This window comes from Somniosus microcephalus, chromosome 10 (assembly GCF_052327205.1).
Source record: "Somniosus microcephalus isolate GS21.2 chromosome 10, FLI_Smic_1.0, whole genome shotgun sequence".
Taxonomy (NCBI): Eukaryota; Metazoa; Chordata; class Chondrichthyes; order Squaliformes; family Somniosidae; genus Somniosus; species Somniosus microcephalus.
In genome coordinates, this window is record NC_140996.1 from 154,969,292 (window position 1) to 154,988,515 (window position 19,224).

At 44.6% G+C, this 19,224-nt stretch overlaps 1 protein-coding gene across 3 annotated transcripts in view; it reads right to left on the bottom strand.

Moving 5' to 3' along the window:
- The window catches only part of uxs1 (UDP-glucuronate decarboxylase 1), a 144,006-nt gene that overhangs the window by 36,617 nt on the left and 88,165 nt on the right, over window positions 1-19,224 (bottom strand). For all 3 annotated transcript variants that reach the window (XM_085999002.1, XM_085999004.1, XM_085999003.1), the window contains exons 9-10: window positions 1,886-2,007; window positions 587-706 (exon numbers count right to left, since the gene is read on the bottom strand). In XM_085999002.1, the coding sequence (XP_085855128.1) occupies window positions 587-706; window positions 1,886-2,007 (242 nt within the window). The remainder of the gene's footprint in view (window positions 1-586; window positions 707-1,885; window positions 2,008-19,224) is intronic.

Below are 19,224 nucleotides of genomic sequence, written 5' to 3' on the forward strand. Positions count from 1 at the left end.
AATGTATTGTTTATATGAAGGGATTAAAAAAAAAGTTGGAAAAGGTTGATTGTATGGATTCTAGTGATTCCTCTGTTAAAAGGCTAGGCCAAATATAATTCTTTTCACTAAATGAAAATTTGAAAATAGAAGGTTCGTTCTAAAATCTCCAGTACTTGTAAGAGACCTCTTAGCATCATGTCCTGAATGGTTCTGATTTCCCTAAAAAGACTCAAATTACCACCAATGTTTACAACATTAAACATGCATGTCTATTTCTATTAGTTCACAAGGCTCCATATTAACAATAAACTGGTCATATTGTTAGAAGTTGCCAGTAATTTAGTTTTGGCAAGAGCTGTAAACAGGGTTACTAACCGTCACGTGAAAAATAGCTCAGTTTTAATCTGAACGAAGATAGAAATGCAGCAGAAACCTAGTACCTTCTATACATCTTTATACTATGAAAGATAACAGATACCTGGAAAAGAACTACAATAATTCAATTAAGATGTTCAGATAATATTCTAAAGTGCAAGCACAAAGCTCAATGCACATTTCATATTTTGAAATATGAAGTATAAAATTACTGACCAATTGTACTCACCGTCAGACCTTCTCCCTGGAGAGCCTGCAGAATAAAGTTACTCACTACTCTGCCATCATTCATATGCATTCGAGGACCAAATGTATTAAATATTCTTGCAACCCGAACTTCCACTCCTTCCTGCAACAAGTAGATGTAGAACATCATGTGCTTTAAAATCAACATATTATCAAGGAAATAAATGAAATTAAAGTACTCAGTATAGACTGAACAAAATTCATTAAATCCACATTAGCTTGTTTGGATTACCTATCAGTTCATTTATGGATGATTTCATAAACTGGATACCAAATAACTTCAAACACAACCATTGCAAGGAAAATCACATTGCAGATCAATGAATGTACAAAATAATATAAATTGCCAGGAAAAAAACCTATCTGAATGAGTCATAACACAGTTAAAGGACGCAGTATGACTATAACTAAAGGGGCTATATTCAGTGTGAAACCTTAAAGGCACTTTAGACAGTTTTAAGTGCTCTGTAGGCTGTGTATTCCAATTCCTAAGACCTTGAGTTACGACTGGGGACAAAACACCAATTTGGATGTTAGTTAAAATTATTCCAATCCACTGCCTCAACCAGCAGTAATAAGGTGATTGAGATTTCTGAAGCAAAAGAGTTAAGGATTTTTCCACCGGAAGATGTAAAGCACCATGACAAACATGCAGAAAAAACAAGGAGTTATATTTAGTGGAAATGGGGAGTCACAAGATTTCAATGCTTAAAACTGCACATTAACCCATTCACATTGGCAACCATCTACAAATTTATATTCCTGAAATCACTGGCGCTATATGAACATAGCTACAATATTAACTAAACATCTTTACGTGCCAGTGGCATTTGCACTGCCAAAGTTTGATGAACATCACAGTGAAGATGAAATTTTCTTCAAATGATGGTTTTCAAAAATTGTGCAGCACAGAATACAAGACAAATAACTTTAATAATTTTTGCAAATGCTTTCCAGGATTAATCTGCAGTGCTTTAAACTTAAACTCTGTAGCAAAATGTCATTAAAAACATAACAGTTAAAATAGCACCCAGCCTTCTGAATAGTCTACAGAAATCAGAGTGTGAATGCCTGGCACCAGGATACCCAAATATGTTAAATAAGGATGAAAATCTACTATCATACAAAATAAGAACTCCCAAATTATCACACACTCACAAAGTGCTATTTGTTAAAAAAAAGTTACTACTCTTAAAATGTACTGCCCAGAGTTCAAAATTTAACAAGTACATTACAACCTAGTTTCCTGGTCAGCTAACGCATATCTGATGAATGCACTAACCTGCTTCATGTAGGCATAACACATAGTTTCAGCTACTCTTTTCCCTTCATCATAGCAGGCTCTTGGACCAATAGGATTTACATGGCCCCAGTAATCTTCACGTTGTGGGTGAACTTCTGGATCTTTAAATTTAAAAAAAAGTAGCTCTTTAATTAAAAATAGCATAATAAACTATAAAACTTTATAAAAATTATAGCTAAGTTCGCACATATACCTAACAAACAGCTCTCTCCTGGACCCAAGTTCTTGTGAATGACCCAGACACCATCAAGAAAGTCAAAGGAGAAAGTCAAAAGAGCTACACTGTTTGGCAAGGAGGACCAGAGTAACTTTCAATCTGACTTAGCAAACAGCACAGGCTCGTACCCATTCAACCTGATGCCCTTAACTAAGCTCAAAGAAATGACCTTGAAATAGTGCAGCCAAAATGTGCAATCAGCAGGGGTCAAGTAGAAGAGTATCACGCTTAATCTACCTGTCCCCAATCTTCCACGCATACAGGCACTCTGTCATTCATTAGCGTAGCATAGACCATAGTGTCACATCAAACCACATATTGGTAAGTCACATTTGCTAAAAAAAGTGTATGTGGATTCTGCTGTTATATTTACTCACCTTCCCTTTCTATAGTGTTCTAAAGGAGCCAGCCGTAGCCCAACCTACCACCTAGCGTCACTTACTCCACATGCAGCAAGAATCAACAGAGGTAGAACGACTCTTGGGGGAATTAGGTTTAAACTCCGAGGACAGAGCATCAAGTGAAGCATAGGAGCGAAGCTGAGCAAAGTACTTACCTATGCCGAGCCAGAATGATGATAAATCCTAACAGCCACCACAGCATCAACGGCAATGCCAGCAGCTCCATAGCCACCTGCTGTTCCAGCAGAGAGATAAAAGGCTACCCTGCCCCAAGGATCGGTGACATTCATCAGTTATCCATTCCATTACCTTCTTTCATTTTGATTAGCACCTACAAGGAGTTCTAGTTTAGGCACTAGGATACACTCCACATACGTAGCCATAAAAGGCGAGCGCCAGGGAAAAAGTACTAATTTATAAAACACTGTTAGGGCAATAACCTAATTAATCTACATTTCCACTTTGCTCTGAGAATTCATTTTTACTGGGGCAGATTTCTGCAGCTGAATGGATGGTAGATGAAGTCAAGTAGAGAATAATGGCGAGCATACTGCCAGTTCATTGGGAATGAGTATGCAGCAATGCTTCTGCTGGGGTAACTTTGACATTTAATTAAATTCCCAGATTGGTTTTCCGGGCTGCAGCTCTAGTTAATTGTTATTGTTCTCCTCAGGGACAACCTGATCATCCTCTTCCACTTGCTGCATGGTGACTCTTCTGATAGCAAAATTGTGTAGCATGTAACACACTAACATTTTGAAGACTTTTGGGAGGGGCTGTATAACAGGACACTCTCAGATCTGTCCAAGCAGCAGAATCTTTTTCAGTTTGCCATTAATCGGATCGGTTTTAATCTTTGTTAAGACATGTGTCTCACTCTTGATGTAAGTTGCAGTTGATTCGTTTTATACTGGCATCACGAGCCACAGCTCAAGAGTGTATCACTGGTCCCGTGCATCTATCCAACTCATCTTGATTTTCTGTTAAATACTGCTGGCAATGTAGACTGGCATAGGAAAAATACTTTAAGACAAATCTCAGAAACCTAGCACCCACCCACACAATATGATGCAGACTTCACATACAATGTGTAAGTTGATTGAATGGAATCCCTTATTTATTGAAGTTATACCATGAACGAAAGATGACTGAAATACTTCACAGCTCCATTGATGAGGTCCTGCCCTCTTGGGAATTCAACCATCCTGAAAACAGCGCAAAGCCTTCACCTGCTGTTGGGAAAAAGCGTTTGGAAAAGTGAAACAATTTGGTCTGGTAAACAAGGCTTCAAACTTTTGTAGTGGTGCAGTGTTGATTGGCTGCTTGAAAGAAAGCAGTTGCATAGAAGCTTAAGGCAATAGTGACTTTCACAGCCACTGGAAGTGCTGTCCCAGTCCTAGATGAAGTTTGCAAGTCAGACTGCAGAAGATATTGTTGCAGGAGTTCCTCAGGGCAGTATCCTAAACCCAATCATCTTCAGCTGCTTCAGCAATGACCTTCTCTCCATCACAAGGTCAGAAATGGGGATGTTCGCTGACGATTGCACAGTGTTCGGTTCTGTTCACTAGGGTTGCAAAGGGGTGGAAAGTTTCCAGTAAATTTCCGGAAATTTTCCACGGGAAGTTTAGCTTGGGAATTTTGCCCAAAAAAGCACATGCTAGCATAATATTGTTTTTTTTGTATTTCTTTCTTTTTTTTTTCCCCACAGGTCCTCTCTTAAAATTACTAACAGAGATGGAATCTCAATTATTAAGGAATTTCTTAATCAATATATGTTTATCTTCTTACTTGGCTTGTTTTAATAATTACAAGTTTTGTGTGTGACTGTGAACAAATGTGTCCTGATTGGTTGGATGAGTGGATGAGCGATTAGCTCCCTCTATTTGTAATATTTGCATATCGAATTGTGATTGGCCTGCAGGCATCTGTAAGACTGCTATAGTTTTTTTAAGATCCAGGTTAGGGGTCCTGAGGGAAGTCATTTTGTTTTCTGCTGATGTTGTGATGATGCAGTAAGTAAATCAGACTTTATACCAAATAAACCAGTTACTTGTTGAACTCTGTTGTCCTTCAATTTAAAATATACAAAATAATACACTATTAGTGATGTAGCGTCGTGTGTGTACAGGTCATGCTTCCATCACATGGAGCATCAGCAAAAATGTACTCACCCTGTTGCAATCGTGCTGATCGACCGCAGTTCGACACAGAGATGAATGCCCTTTATTTCTCTGCATAGAACAATGCCACGTTTACCATCGGATGTGTGGAAGCATTTTACCCCAGGCATTAAAGATGGAAAGACTGTGTACATGTGCAAACACTGTAGAAAGCCATATGTAAAGAATGCCACAAAGATGCAGCAGCATTTATCCAACGATCTTGGATCACAAAAGGTCTTTGCAGTAGTTACTGACAATGCTGCGAATATGAAGGCTGCTTGGGCTCAAGTGGAGGAGGCCTACCCTCATATTACGTCTATTGGGTGCGCAGCTCATGGGCTTAACTTGCTCCTCAAGGACATCATGGGTTTGAGAACCATGGAAGCACTGTACAAGAGAGCCAAGCAAGTTGTTAAGTATGTCAGGGGAAAACAGGTAGTTGCAGCAACCTACAACTCCAAGCAAATGACAAAGAACAAGAACACCACACTGAAGCTGCCCAACAACACTAGATGGGGTGGTGTTGTCATAATGTACAACAGCCTTCTGGAGGGTAAGGAGTCGCTGCAAGAAATGGCAATATCCCAGTCTGGGGATATGGAAACCACCATCAAGAAAATACTGCTGGATGATGTGTTTTGGGAGAGAGTGGTTAGCAGCCTTAAACTACTCTCTCACCAGTAGCATCTGCAATTGCTCAGATTGAAGGAGATGCTGTCTTGTCAGATGTTCTCAGGCTTTTTACTGATTTAAAAGAACAAATCAGCATTGCCCTACCCACATCCCTGCTGCTCAAAGCAGAGGAGAAGGCAATTGTTCAATTCATACAGACGCGTCAAGAATTTTGTGTCAAGCCGATTCATGTTGCAGCATACATGCTGGACCCAAAGCATGTTGGGAGACCAATACTTTCTGGAGAACAGATCAACAGCGCTTACAGTGTGATTTCTACCCTCTCACACCATCTCAATCTGGATGTGGGCAAAGTTCTGGGAAGTCTGGCAAAGTTCTCTACCAAGCAAGGTCTTTGGAATGGGGATGGGATATGGGAATCATGCAAGCATATCAGTGCACATACCTGGTGGAAGGGACTTTGTGCATCTGAGGCCCTGTCACCTATTGCATCGGTGATACTCCAAATCCCACCTTCATCAGCGGCCTCTGAACGAAACTGGTCACTTTTTGGGAATACGCATACAAAGGTGCGCAACAGGCTGACTAACAAGAGAGTGGAGAAACTGGTGGCTATCCGGGCGAACCTACAACTTATTGAGCCAGATACAGAAGTGTCCACCACACAGCTAGACACTGACACAGAGGAGGAAATGGACACGTCAGAGCCAGAGAATCAGGAGGAGCAATGAGGAGTAGAAGACTCAGAAGACTCATGAGTAGAAGACTCAAAGGGACAAAAAAAGGACAAATTACAGGCTAAATAAGCTGACGCTCTTTTTATTTTATTTTAGATGGGTCTTTTTTGTGGGGGTTCAATAAAGTTCAAAATTATAACCTAAATAAAGTTTTGAAAGCCTGTTTTTATTTGTATGGAACAGTATGTCTATTTTGACGAAAAAGATAATATAAGGGTCAGAGACAAAAACCATCAGTGTGCAAAAAAACTCAAAATTCCCATAAATTCCCAAAATTCCCATGGAAAGTTTCCTCTTTTAAAAATTCCCAGAATTTTGCAACCCTACTGTTCACAACTTCTCAGATAATGAAGCAGTCCGTATCCACATGCAGCAAGACCTGGACAACATTCAGGCTTAGGCTGATAAGTGGCAAGGGGGGAGGGATCTACAAGAAACGTAAGCAGCCTAAATATAAACAAGACAGGAAAAGGGAGCATAGGAAAGAATAAAGTAAGGGAGGACATTGACAGCAAGGGAGCAAATAGAGTTATAGAACAGGAGTCTAAAAAGATGGTTAAACATAAAGTGAGAGGAAATCCTATTAAAAATGAGTTAAACTGTCTGTACAGCAATGCACACAGTGTCCGTAATAAAACAGGGGAGCTGGTGCAATCATGCGTTGGGAGGAACCAGACATAGTAGGGATTACTGAGACATGGCTACAGAAAAATCAGGACTGGGAATTAAACATTGCAGGGTATAACATATTTAGAAAAGATAGAGAGGGAAAAAGGGGAGGTGGTGTAGCTTTACTTAAAAGGGACGTAGATATCAGCAAGACAAAAATAGAATCCACTAATAGGCGTAGTCTACAGACCACCTAATAGTGGAAGGGAGGTGGAGGAAGAAATATACAGACAAATTAGTAGAGTAAAAGACATAGAATAATAATCATGGGGGATTTCAACTACCCAGATATTAATTGGACAGACGAGGTAGGTAAAGGGGATAAGGGACTGGCGTTCCTACAATGTCTACAGGACTCCTTTCTAACCCAATATGTAAAAAGCCCAACAAGGGAGGATTCGCTATTGGATCTAGTTATGGGGAATGAGCCAGAGCAGATAAGAGAAGTAAAAGTAGGGGAACATATAGGCAATAGTGACCATAATATAATACGCTTTAAGATAATAGAGAAGGACATAAGTATGATAAAAACTAGGTTAATAGATTGGAGAAAAGCTTATTTTGAGGGGCTGTGAATAGAATTTGGGAAGATAAAATGAGCAACGATATTGGCAAACAACAACGTAGAACGACAATAGGAAACATTTAAAACGGTGTTCAACAGAGTGTAGGAAAAATATATTCCGCTAAAAGAACAAACTAAACACTAATGAGACTCCATGGATGAATAAAGACATAAGGAAACGATTGAGGGTAAGGAAAGAGGCATACATTAAGTACATAGACAGCAGAGGAGTGTACGATAAGAGAGAATACGAAGGGATTAGGAGAGAAGTCAAAAAAACCAATTAGGAAGGCAAAGAGGAACTATGAAATTAAATTATCAAGGAACATTAAAAAAAAAATATTTTACAGGCACATCAATAAAAAAAGGTTAGGATTGGAATAGGACCATTAAGGGATAGACAGGACAATACCACAGGTACCTATAGGGAGATGATAGAAATATTAAATCATTATTTTGCTTCGGTATTTGCCAGGGAGATAAACAGGTAGACATGACATTGGATGATGTAATGAGATAAGTGCATTTAAAATAAAAGAGATATATTTAAAAAAATGAATCAAACTCAGAGGATAAAACCCCTGGTCCGGATGGATTGCATCCCCACATTTTAAAAGAATCTAGGGAAGAGATTGCAAAGGCATTACTACAAATATTTAATAATTCGTTAGAAAAAGGTGTAGTGCCAGAAGACTGGTGGATAGCTAATGTAATACCTATATTTAAGAGGGATAGAACATGCCCAGGGAATTATAGACCAGTCAGCTTAACATCGGTGGTAGGAAAAATAATGGAATCCCTACTAAAGGAGAAAATAGAAGAACATCTAGAAACGAAAAGTATAATAATGAATAGTCAGTATGGATTTCAAAAGGGTAAATCTTGCTTAACCAACCTTACTGAATTTTTTGAAGAGGTAACAGAGAGAGTAGACAATGGTAATGCAGTACTGTAGATGTAATTTATCTAGATTTTCAAAAGGCCTTCGATAAGCTACCCCATAATAGACTAATAAGGTCAGAGAATGCGGAGTCAGGGGACAAGTAGCAGAATGGATTGCGAGCTGGCTTCAAGAGAGTAAAAGGTAGCTATTCACAGTGGCAAAAGTGGGTAGTGGTGTTCCACAGGAATCAGTGCTGGGACTACTGCTGTTCACAATTTATATTAACGATTTAGACTTTGGAATCAAAAACACAATTTCTAAATTGGCAGATGATACCAAATTTTTTTTGGGGGGGCGGAATAGTCAATACTGAGGAGGACTGTAACAAACTTGCAGAATGGGCAAATAATTGGCAAATTACGTTCAACACAGATAAATGTGAGGTATTACATTTTGGTAGGAAGAATAGGGAGGTCACTTGTCACTTGGAGGGTGAGAGTCTAGGTGTGGTAGAGGAACAAAGGGATCTCAGAGTACAAATACACAAATCACTAAAAGTTGCACCACAGGTTAGCAAAGCCATAAAAATAGCAAACCAAGTACTAGGGTTTATTTCTAGAGGGATAGAATTGAAAAGTAGGGAAATTATGCTAAACCTGTATCGAACCTTGGTTAGACCACACTCAGAGTACTGCGTGCAGTTCCGGTCGCCATATTATAAAAAGGATAGAGGCACTGGAGAGGGTGCAGAGAAGATTTACAAGGATTATACCGGAAATGCGAGGGTATACATATTAGGAAAGCATGAACAGGCTGGGTATCTTTTCTCTTGAAAAAAGGCTGAAGGGTGACCTAATAGAAATCTTTAAAATTATGAAAGGTTTTGAGAGAGAGAATGTTTCCACTTGTGGGGAAGAGCATAACTAGAGGCCATCAATATAAGATAGTCACCAAGAAATCCAATAGGGAATTCAGAAGAAACTTCTTTACCCAGAGAGTGGTGAGAATGTGGAACTTGCTACCACAGGGAGTGGTTGAAGCAAATAGTATAGATGCATTTAAGGGGCGGCTGGACAAGCATATGAGGGAGAAGGGAATAGAGGGTTACACTGATAGATTTAGATAAGGAAAGACGGGAGGAGACTCGAGTGGAGCATAGACGCTGGCATGGGCTGGCTGGGCCGAGTGGCCTGTTTCTGTGCCAGATATCCTATGTAATCCTATGTAAGTACCTACACAAGTGCCAGGCAATGACCACCTCCAACAAGAGAAAGTCTAACCACCTTCCTTTGACATTCAATGGCATTACCATTGTCAAATCCCCCACCATCAACATCCTGGGGGGGTCACCATTGACCAGAAACTTAATTGGGCCAGCCACATAAATACTGTGGCTACATGAGCAGATCAGAGCCTGGGTATGCTGCAACAAGTGACTCACCTCCTGACTCCCCAAAGCCTTTCCACCATCTACAAGGCACAAGTCAGGAGTGTGACAGAATACTCTCCTGGATGAGTGCAGCTCCAACAACACTCAAGAAGCTCAACACCATCCAAGACAAAGCAGCCCGCTTGATTGGCACCCCATCCACCACCTTAAACATTCACCACCGCGTACCGTGACTGCAGTGTGTACCATCTACAAGATGCACTGCAGCAACTCGCCAAGGCTTCTTCGGCAGCACCTCCCCAACCCTGCGACCTCTACCACCTAGGAGGACATGGGCAGCAGGCGCATGGGAGCACCATTACCTCCAAGTCACACACCATCCTGACTTGGAAATATATCGCCGTTCCTTCAACGTCAGTGGGTCAAAATCCTGGAACTCCCTAACAGCACTGTTGGAGTACTTTCACTACACTGACTGCAGCGGTTCGAAGGCAGCTCACAACCACCCTCTCGAAGGCAATTATGGATGGGCAATGCTGGCCTTGCCAGTGATGCCCACATCCCATGAATGAATACAAAAAATGAAAGCAAAGTTCTGAGAATGCATCCTTGACAGTGGAGGGAGATGACCTCAGACATGCCCAAGTAACTGACAGAATCTTTCAACTCATTTTCTTGGAGCAACAGTGGCTTGGGGTACATTGCCTCAAAGGACCTATTTCAGCACATTCCTTTAGAATACCTTCTTGTCTTCCAGTTCCCAGATGGCAAGAGGAGTTCCCAGGGGGATGCCAGCATAGCTGTTTAGAGCGCTCAAATTAAGAGTTAAACTCCACATAGCGGTTGGAGGTAACAAAAGGGAAGGAACAAAAAAAATCAAGAAATGTAAAATAGGACTAAATTAAAAAAAAACAATGTAGCTAACTAAGTGAAAGAAAAGCAAATAAAAAGACCAAAATAAATGCTGTTATTCCCAAAACAAGTCAACAAGCCTTTAAGAAAAAAAGTTACTATGAAAGTCTAAGAAGTGAGGTTTGAAGTGTACCTGTATTTTACTTGCCTAGAAAGATTAAGTTGCTTCTTATCTACAGAATTTGTCCATCTCTAATGAGGTTGAACTACAATCAAGAGGCTCCACTGACAGCAGCGCAGTCCACTGGGGAAACAGTCTGACATTTACTCATTTTGAATTTTAATATGTAGATATGAGGAATGGTCGTGCATTTAAAATGTCAAGTTTGATAATATTCTTTTCCCAGCTTCCTGCACCTCTCCAATCTAATACTTTCCCATAAAATCTTAAAGGTCCACAGTACTCCGAGATTTCTATGATTTTTGCAAAGTATTTGAGCAGAGATTCTAGCAAACTTAATATTTTTGACAAGAAAATAAACCGTTGGACCAACAGACCAAAAACTCAGCCTGGTTTTGGACAAAAGTGCCTCCCACAAGAGAGAAAGCAGCAAGGAGACTGATGCCAACAGCAGAAAAAGTGAAAATGGACACCAAATATGTGAGATGGTCGCGTTAGTTCCAGCACGTGACATCATGAATGGAAAGTGCTACCCATAATCCACTATCTCTATTCACGTCATGGTGAGGTGCTAAATTTGACAGAAATTCTCTACTTACAGACTTCCTCTGACCAACAATCCTAAAGCACAAAACGGTAAAATGAGGGGACTGAGAGACACTGACAAGTGTACAGGTATCTTTCTTTAATATTTAGGGTTAGCAGACAATTCATAACAATTGAATTCTCCTTTGAGATTAAAATATTATTGGATGAGTATATCCATGACTGCATGACATGGTACTCTGATAATATTGAACAATGCTTACATAAGAAATAGGAGCAGGAATAGGCCACTTGGCCTCTCGAGCCTGCTCCGCCATTCAATAAGATCATGGCTGATCTTGGGCTCAAAACCACTTCCCCGCCCACTCCCCATAACCCTTCACTCCTTTATCTTGCAAAAATTTGTCTATCTCCACCTTAAATGTATTTAATGACCCAGCCTCCGCAGCTCTCTGGGGCAGAGAATTCCATAGATTTACGACCCTCAGAGAAGAAATTCCTCATCTCAGTTCTAAAAGGGCAACCCTTTATTATAAAACTGTGCCCCCGCGTTCTAGATTGCCCCATGAGGGGAAACATCCTCTCTGCATCGACCTTGTCGTGCCCCCTCAATATCTTATGGGGGAAAAATTCGGTATCGCCCCGTTTGGGGCGCCATTATCGGCCGGGCGCAAAGTTTAGCGCCTGGCGCTAATTATCGCCTCCGACAGCAAACGTGGCTTTTATCGCCCCTGGAGGTGATTGGAGCACTAAATCAGGCGCTTCACATCTGTCTTAAGGCGCAAAAGCCAAGGAGCGAGGCGCTACCTCACAGCGCTGGCGAAGCTCATGTGATGTCAGTCAGCAATGGAACACAAACACACTGGCACCGGCCAATTCTTAAAGGGGAGTTCTGACGAATGGTCATCGACCTGAAACGTTAACTCTGTTTCTCTCTTCACAGATGCTGCTTGACCTGCTGAGTTTCTCCAGCATTTTCTGTTTTTATCTTAAAGGGGAGGGTTGATCTTGCTCTCCATCCACATCCTGCTCATTGCAGCCTTGAATCTCGGCCTGGAGAGACCTGTACATCAAATCTGCTGGAAAGAACAATGGAGACACCCAGGGAAAGAGCTCAGAGTGCAGCCCCCCCAGTCTCTTCTAAATAGATACAAGGAAGGGCAAATCAAAATGAACCTGCAAAGTGCTGCTCAGTACCCAAAACTCCTTCACACGGTGTTGAATCTCTCCAGAAGTCTCTCTCCCTCTCTCTCAGAATGCGTGGTGCAAAAATGTCACCAACAAAAAAAGGCAGGAAGCGGTCGCCTTTAAATAGCGCTCCCCCAGTATCTTCCCGACTGCAAAATGCTCCCCTCAACCTGTCATTGCTAGCGGCAGGCGGTAAGGCAGGGGGCGCCACTCAATATCTTATCCGGGGCGCTGCGCACTCGACTGACGTCACGAGCAGCTGGCGCAGGAGATCGTGGCGGTAGCGTTTAGCGCCGCCGCAAAATGTCAACTTAATTTTGCGAGCGGTGCAAACATTGCCGCGCCCCATTAGCGCCCTCTTAAGGCGCTAACGGGAGGCGCAAACAACTGAATTTTTCCCCCTTTATGTTTCAATAAGATTACCTCTCATTCTTCTAAATTCCATTGAGTATAGGCCCAGCCTGCTCAACCTTTCCTCATAAGTCAACCCCCTCATCTCTGGAATTAACCTAGTGGATCGTCTCTGAACTGCCTCCAATGCAAGTATATCCTTCCTTAAATAAGGAGACCAAAACTGTACGCGGTACTCAAGGTGTGGTCTCACCAACACCCTGTACAGTTGTAGCAGGACTTCCCTACTTTTATACTCCAACCCCTTTGTAATAAAGACCAACATTCCATTTGCCTTTTTGATTACTTGCTGTACCTGCATGCTAACTTTTTGTGTTTCATGCACAAGGACCCCCAGGTCCCTCTGAACTGTAGCATTTTGTAGTCTCTCTCCATTTAAATAATAATTTGCTTTTTTATTTTTCCTGCCAAAGTGTATAACCTTGCACTTTCCCACATTATACTCCATCTGCCAAATGGTTGCCCACTCACTTAGCCTGTCTATATCCCTTTGCAGGTTCTTTGAGTCCTCTGCACAACTTGCTTTCCCACCCATCTTTGTATCATCCGCAAACTTGGCTACATTACACTTGGTCCCTTCATCCAAGTCATTAATATAGATTGTAAATAGTTGAGGCCCCAGCACCGATCCCTGTGGCACCCCACTAGTTACCATTTGCCAACCGGAAAATGACCCATTTATCTCGACTCTCTGCTTTCTGTTAGTTAGCCAATTCTCTATCCATGCTAATATATTACCCCCAATTCCGTGAGCTCTTATCTTATGCAGTAATCTTTTATGTGGCACCTTATCGAGTGCTTTCTGGAAATCTAAATACACATCCACTGGTTCACCTTTGTCCACCCTGCTTGTTACCTCCTCAAAGAACTCCAGCAAGTTTGTTAAACATGATTTTCCTTTCATAAAACCATGCTGACTCTGCTTGACTGTATTATGATTTTCCAAATGCCCTGCTACTGCTTCCTTAATGAAGGACTCCAGCATTTTCCCAATGACAGATGTTAGGCTAATTGGTCTATAGTTTCCTGCTTTCTGTCTCCCTCCTTTCTTAAATAGGGGTGTTACATTTGCGGTTTTCCAATCCGCTGGGACCTCTCCAGAGTCCAGGGAATTTTGGTATATTGCAACCAATGCATCTACTATCTCTGCAGCCACTTCTTTTAAGACCCTGGGATGCAGGTCATCTGGTCCAGGGGACTTGTCATCTTTTAGTCCCATTATTTTACCAAGTACTATTTCCTTAGTGATAGTGATTGTCTTTAGTTCCCCCCTCCCTGTGGCCCCTTGATTATCCATTATTGGGATGCTGTTAGTGTCTTCTACCGTGAAGACAGATACAAAATATTTGTTCAGAGTCTCTGCCATTTCCCCGTTCCCCATTATTAATTCCCCAGTCTCATCCTCTAAGGGACCAACATTTACTTTAGCTACCCCCTTCCTTTTTATATACCTGTAGAAGCTCTTACTATCTGTTTTAATGTTTCTTGCCAGCTTACTCACATCTTCTCTCTATTATTTTTTTAGTCATCCTTTGCTGGTTTTTAAAAATTTCCCAATCCTCTGGTCTCCCACCAATCTTGGCAACATCGTATGCCTTCCTTTTCAATTTGATACCATCCTTTACTTCTTTAGTTAGCCACGGATGGTGCTCCCTTCTCTTAAAATCTTTCTTTCTCACTGGAATATATTTTTGTTGAGTTATGAAATATCTCCTTAAATGTCCGCCACCGCATTTCAACTGTCTTACCCTGATTCAGACACTGAGTATGACGTCACTTAAGAACATAAGAATTAGGAGCAGGAGTAGGCCATATGGCCTCTTGAGCCTGCTCTGCCATTCAATAAGATCATGGTTGATTTTCAACCTCAACTCCACTTTCCCGCCCGATCCCCATATCCCTTGATTCCCCTAGAGTCCAAAAATCTTAGCCTTGAATATACTCAATGATTCAGCATCCACAGCCCTTTAAGGTAGAGAATTCCAAACATTCACAACCCTCTGAGTGAAGAAATTCCTCCTCTTCTCAGTCTTAAATGGCTGACCCCTTATCCTGAGACAATGCCCCCTAGTTCTAGATTCTCAAGCCAGGAGAAACAACCTCAGTATCTATCCTGTCAATCCCCCTCAGAATCTTATGTTACAATGAGATCAGCTCCCATTCTTCTAAACTCCAGAGAGTATAGGCCCAATCTACTCAATCTCTCTTCATAGGACAACCCTCTCAACCCAGGAATCAATCTAGTGAACCTTTGTTGCACCGCCTCTAAGGCAAGTATATCCTTCCTCAGATAAGGAGATGAAAACAGTGCACAGTACTGTAGGTGTGGTCTCACCAAAGCCCTGTACAATTGTAGCAAGACTTCCTTACCCTTGGACTCCAACCCTCTTGCAATAAAGGCCAACATGCGATTTGCCTTCCTAATTGCTTGCTGTACCTGCATACTAACTTTCTGTGTTGCCTGCACGAGAACACCTAAATCTCTCTGAACATTAACATTTAATACTTTCTCACCATTTAAAATATATTGGCCTAGAAATTGGGTATAGCCCCGCTTGAGGCGTTAGAACTGGTGCTGCGCAAAGTTTATTGCCAGACGAAACTTATCGCCGCCTGGCGCGATATTGGGTTGCATCGCCCCCAAAGGTGATTGAGGCGCGAATTCAGACGTTGCACGGGCCTCCTAAGGCGCAAAACTTCCGGCGCTACCCAATATCGGCGCGGACGGGCGCAGCGCAGGTGATCTCAATTACCGATAACCACGAGACTTCCAGGCGCCGGCCGGCTCTTAAAGGGGTGGGTCAGTCAGTCAGTCTCCGCTTCCACACTCATCGCCCTGTAGGCCTCAGAATCGGCGCACGCCCTTCTCTGGCGCAAAAAACTTGGTCAAGATGGAGAAGGTGAGACAGAGAGCAGAGCGCTTCAGCACTGAGGCTCTGGAGCACTTGGTGGCCGCAGTGGAGCGCCGTCAAAATGTTCTCTAGCCTGACAATGGCAGGAGCCCGAATCAAAAGGACTACCGCCGAGCTTGGAGGGATGTTTGTCAGAGGGGCAACTCCAGCAGCATGGCGACCAGGAGCCCTGTTCAGTGCAGGAAGAAATTCAACGACCTCACTCGGGTCGTGAGGGTGAGTGGCGTTTATGCAAACTTCTGATTCCCTCCATCTGCACCTGACTTCATGGCTACAGGGTGCGCGATGCCCCAATGGCCATGTGTCAGCAAGCACCCATGGCCCTTTCTGGGCACACACATGCACATTTGACTCAAGGAGTCATGTAAGGGCTCTTGCACCATGGGGGGCATGAGATGATCACTCAGGGCATCATGTAACAGAACTTCCCCTTCTTTCCCCTGCAGTCCAAGCTGGCGACGATCCACAAGGACCAGTGTCGAACCGGTGGAGGACCTCCACAAGTGGTCACTCTGATGGATCTCGAGGAGAGAGTGCACCAGATTCTTGGAGGACGTCTGAGTGGTCCTGTTACCACTGCAGCTGCCGACCCAATTGTCGACAGCGATGGTAAGGATCTCACCTTTTTCAGCTGTCTCCTTCCACTTGGTCCCACCGCCAGCATGCTTTCTCACTGTGGAGCCATGTCATAGCCTTGCCACAATCTGGCATGCCTTGCTGCCAACCTGTCCTTTTGCTAAAGCCACTCTTCCACCTCCCTGCTTTCAGATGCTGCATCACCAGCTCGGGATCCGGGCCCTGAAGCTGCCAGTGCCAGTGCCTCCGGAGGAGAGGATCAGGAGGAAGCCGGACCATCCGTTCCAGCCGCAGGGGAGCCAACACATCTGCAGACTGGGGATAGTAGCTCCCTGGAGGGGAGGGGGGCACTGATGAGGAGCTAGTTGCTGGAACAAGCGGCCTGCAGCAACGCGAGGGGGTTAGGCAAGTTCGGGCACCGGCTCCCCGGAGGGAGAGGCAGGGAGCGATGACTGTTGCACAGAGTGCAGAGGAGGTGCGTAGCCTGGCTGAAATGAGCACCCAGGCCCGGCTCAGGCACACGGAGCTTATGGCTGCAGTGGGGAGGATGCCTCAGTCGATAGAAACACTGGCAAAGAGTGTGCTGGACTTTGGCGCAGCAATGGAGAGGACTGTCCAGGGCTTCGAGGCCGCTATGGAAAGGACTGTTCAGAGCTTCGGACAATCCCTGGAAAGGTCTGTCCAGGGCTTGTCCGAGGCAGTGGAACGGACTGCTCCGGCCTTGTCCGAAGCAATGGAGAGAACTGTCCAGGGCTTCTCCGAAGCACTGGCACCGACCACACAGGTCCTCACTGCTGCCACGCAGTCACTTGCTGGCCTCGTCCAGACCCAGATTGAGGCAACGCGAACTCTCACTGCTGCCACCCTATCTGCATCAGCTAGGATCACCCCGGGCCCTTCCAGTACCACACGAGGCCAGAAATCAGTGGAGCAGTCGCTTGTGGCGGTAGAGCCGAGCCGGTCCCCTCCGAGAGCCAGTGTGTCGTCCGACCATGGTGCAGGTGTCCTCTCTCGGCAGGTGACCATTGCTCATGCCACCGCTGGAACGTCTGCAGTGCAGCTGCCACCACCTGCAGTGCACACTGCTTCCAGTCATGGCCAGATCAAGCAGCCAGCCTCCGCACCCTCCAAGCCCAGAGGTCGTCCAGGCCGTCCCTCAGGGGCTTCTGCGCTTGCAGACAGTCACCAGGCGTCCCCCATCCTTGAGGCCGCCACTGGGGTTCAACTACGGAGGAGCAGCAGGGAGGGAAGGGGCCGACCGCGAAAGAGAAATCGGTCTCCATCAAGGGGCCAGCGGTAGAGGGAGGTGCTGAGACGTTTCTTTCCCCAAATTCAAGGACGCCCTCACCTGTTCTGATTGTTGGTGATGGTTTGTTTAGTTTTGCGGCTTTGCCAGAGAGTTAACTGTTATGTTGTTAGTTATAGTTTCTGTTGACATGACGTTGTTATGTTGGAAGGAAGGACTTTTTTGAAAATAAAGATTTTTTTTTATTTACAATGGTACTCTTAACTATTTACACTCATGGTGGCCTTCATAGGCTTTCTACGATCAGAAGTTCGCAGGACGAATGAGACCCATCATTCCGTCAGAGGGTCCTCGAACCGAGTCCTTATGAGCCTCTGACGGACGGCCCTTCCAGTTTCAGGAGCCCTCCCATCTTCCTCCTCCTCCTCCTCGTCCGCATGCTGCTCCTCCTCGTCCGCCTGCTCTTCCTCCTCCTCCTCCGCCTGCTCTGCTGGACCTTGAGGGGCAGCTGGCATTGGCTGGGTTCGTCGAATGGCCAAGTTGTGGAGCATGCAGCAGACGACGACGATGCGACCCACTTGCTCTGGCGAGTACTGCAGGGCTCCCCCCGAATGGTCTAGACAGCGGAAATGATGTTTGAGCACACCAATAGTGTGCTCCACAATGTTCCTGGTCGCCTGATGGCTGCTATTGTAAAGCTCTTCTGCCGGGGTGGCGGGCAAACGGAGTGGAGTCATGAGCCATGGGCAGAGAGGATAGCCCTTGTCGCCAAGAAGCCAGCCTCGTGGGTGAGCCGGCCCCTCAAAAAGGTCAGGAACTGAGGTCTGCCGCAGGATGAACGCATCGTGGCTGCTCCCAGGGAATTGCGCGTTGACTGCCATGATCATCTGGCGGTGGTCACAGACCAGCTGGACATTGAGGGAGTGGAACCCCTTGCGGTTGCGGAACTCCTCAGGATTCAATAATGGCGCCCGCAAAGCCACGTGTGTGCAATTAATGGCCCCCTGCACCATGGGGAAGTCCGCAATAGCAGCGAAGCCCTGCGCGCGCTCCGCCTGCTTCTCTAGGGTCAGAGGGAAGGTGATTAATTGACGCCTTCTTCTATAGAGGGCAGCTGTCACTTGCCGGATGCAACAATGCACTGCAAATTGAGATATATTCACTATGTCCCCAGTGGCTGACTGAAAGGATCCGGTGGCATAAAAGTTGAGGGCAACAGTCACTTTAACGGCCACCGACAGAGAGGTCCTGCACCGTAGACGCGGCTGCAGATCCTCAGCAAGCAGGTGGCACAGCTCAGTCACAACCTCCTTACCAAATCGGAGCCTTCGCAGACACTGCTCCTCCGACATGGTAAGGTATGACACCTGCTGCCTGAAAACCCTCGCAACGTATCTTCGGAGTGGCCGACCTCCATTGCCCCTCCTCCTTCTGGCCCTCTCTCCCGCCGTCTCTGTGCCCCTTCAAAGTGTCCGGCCGTGAGGACGTTCCCCTCCAAAGCAGCTCCCGTTGCTATGCCAGACGGGCAACACGCTGTAATGTCTAACGCTCCAACTGCTCCAGACAGGGCTGAAGGTCCCAAGTATTCGAAGGCTAAATCCGATAAATCCTGTGCAACAGTAGCTCACCAACTCTCTCCAGCAACGATCAGAATGAATAGGCCAAGTGGCTGCAACTTTTATACTAGAGCTGTCCCCTTTAAATAGCGCCCCCCGACTCCGAGAAGGGCCTGGGAACGTTCCATCGAAC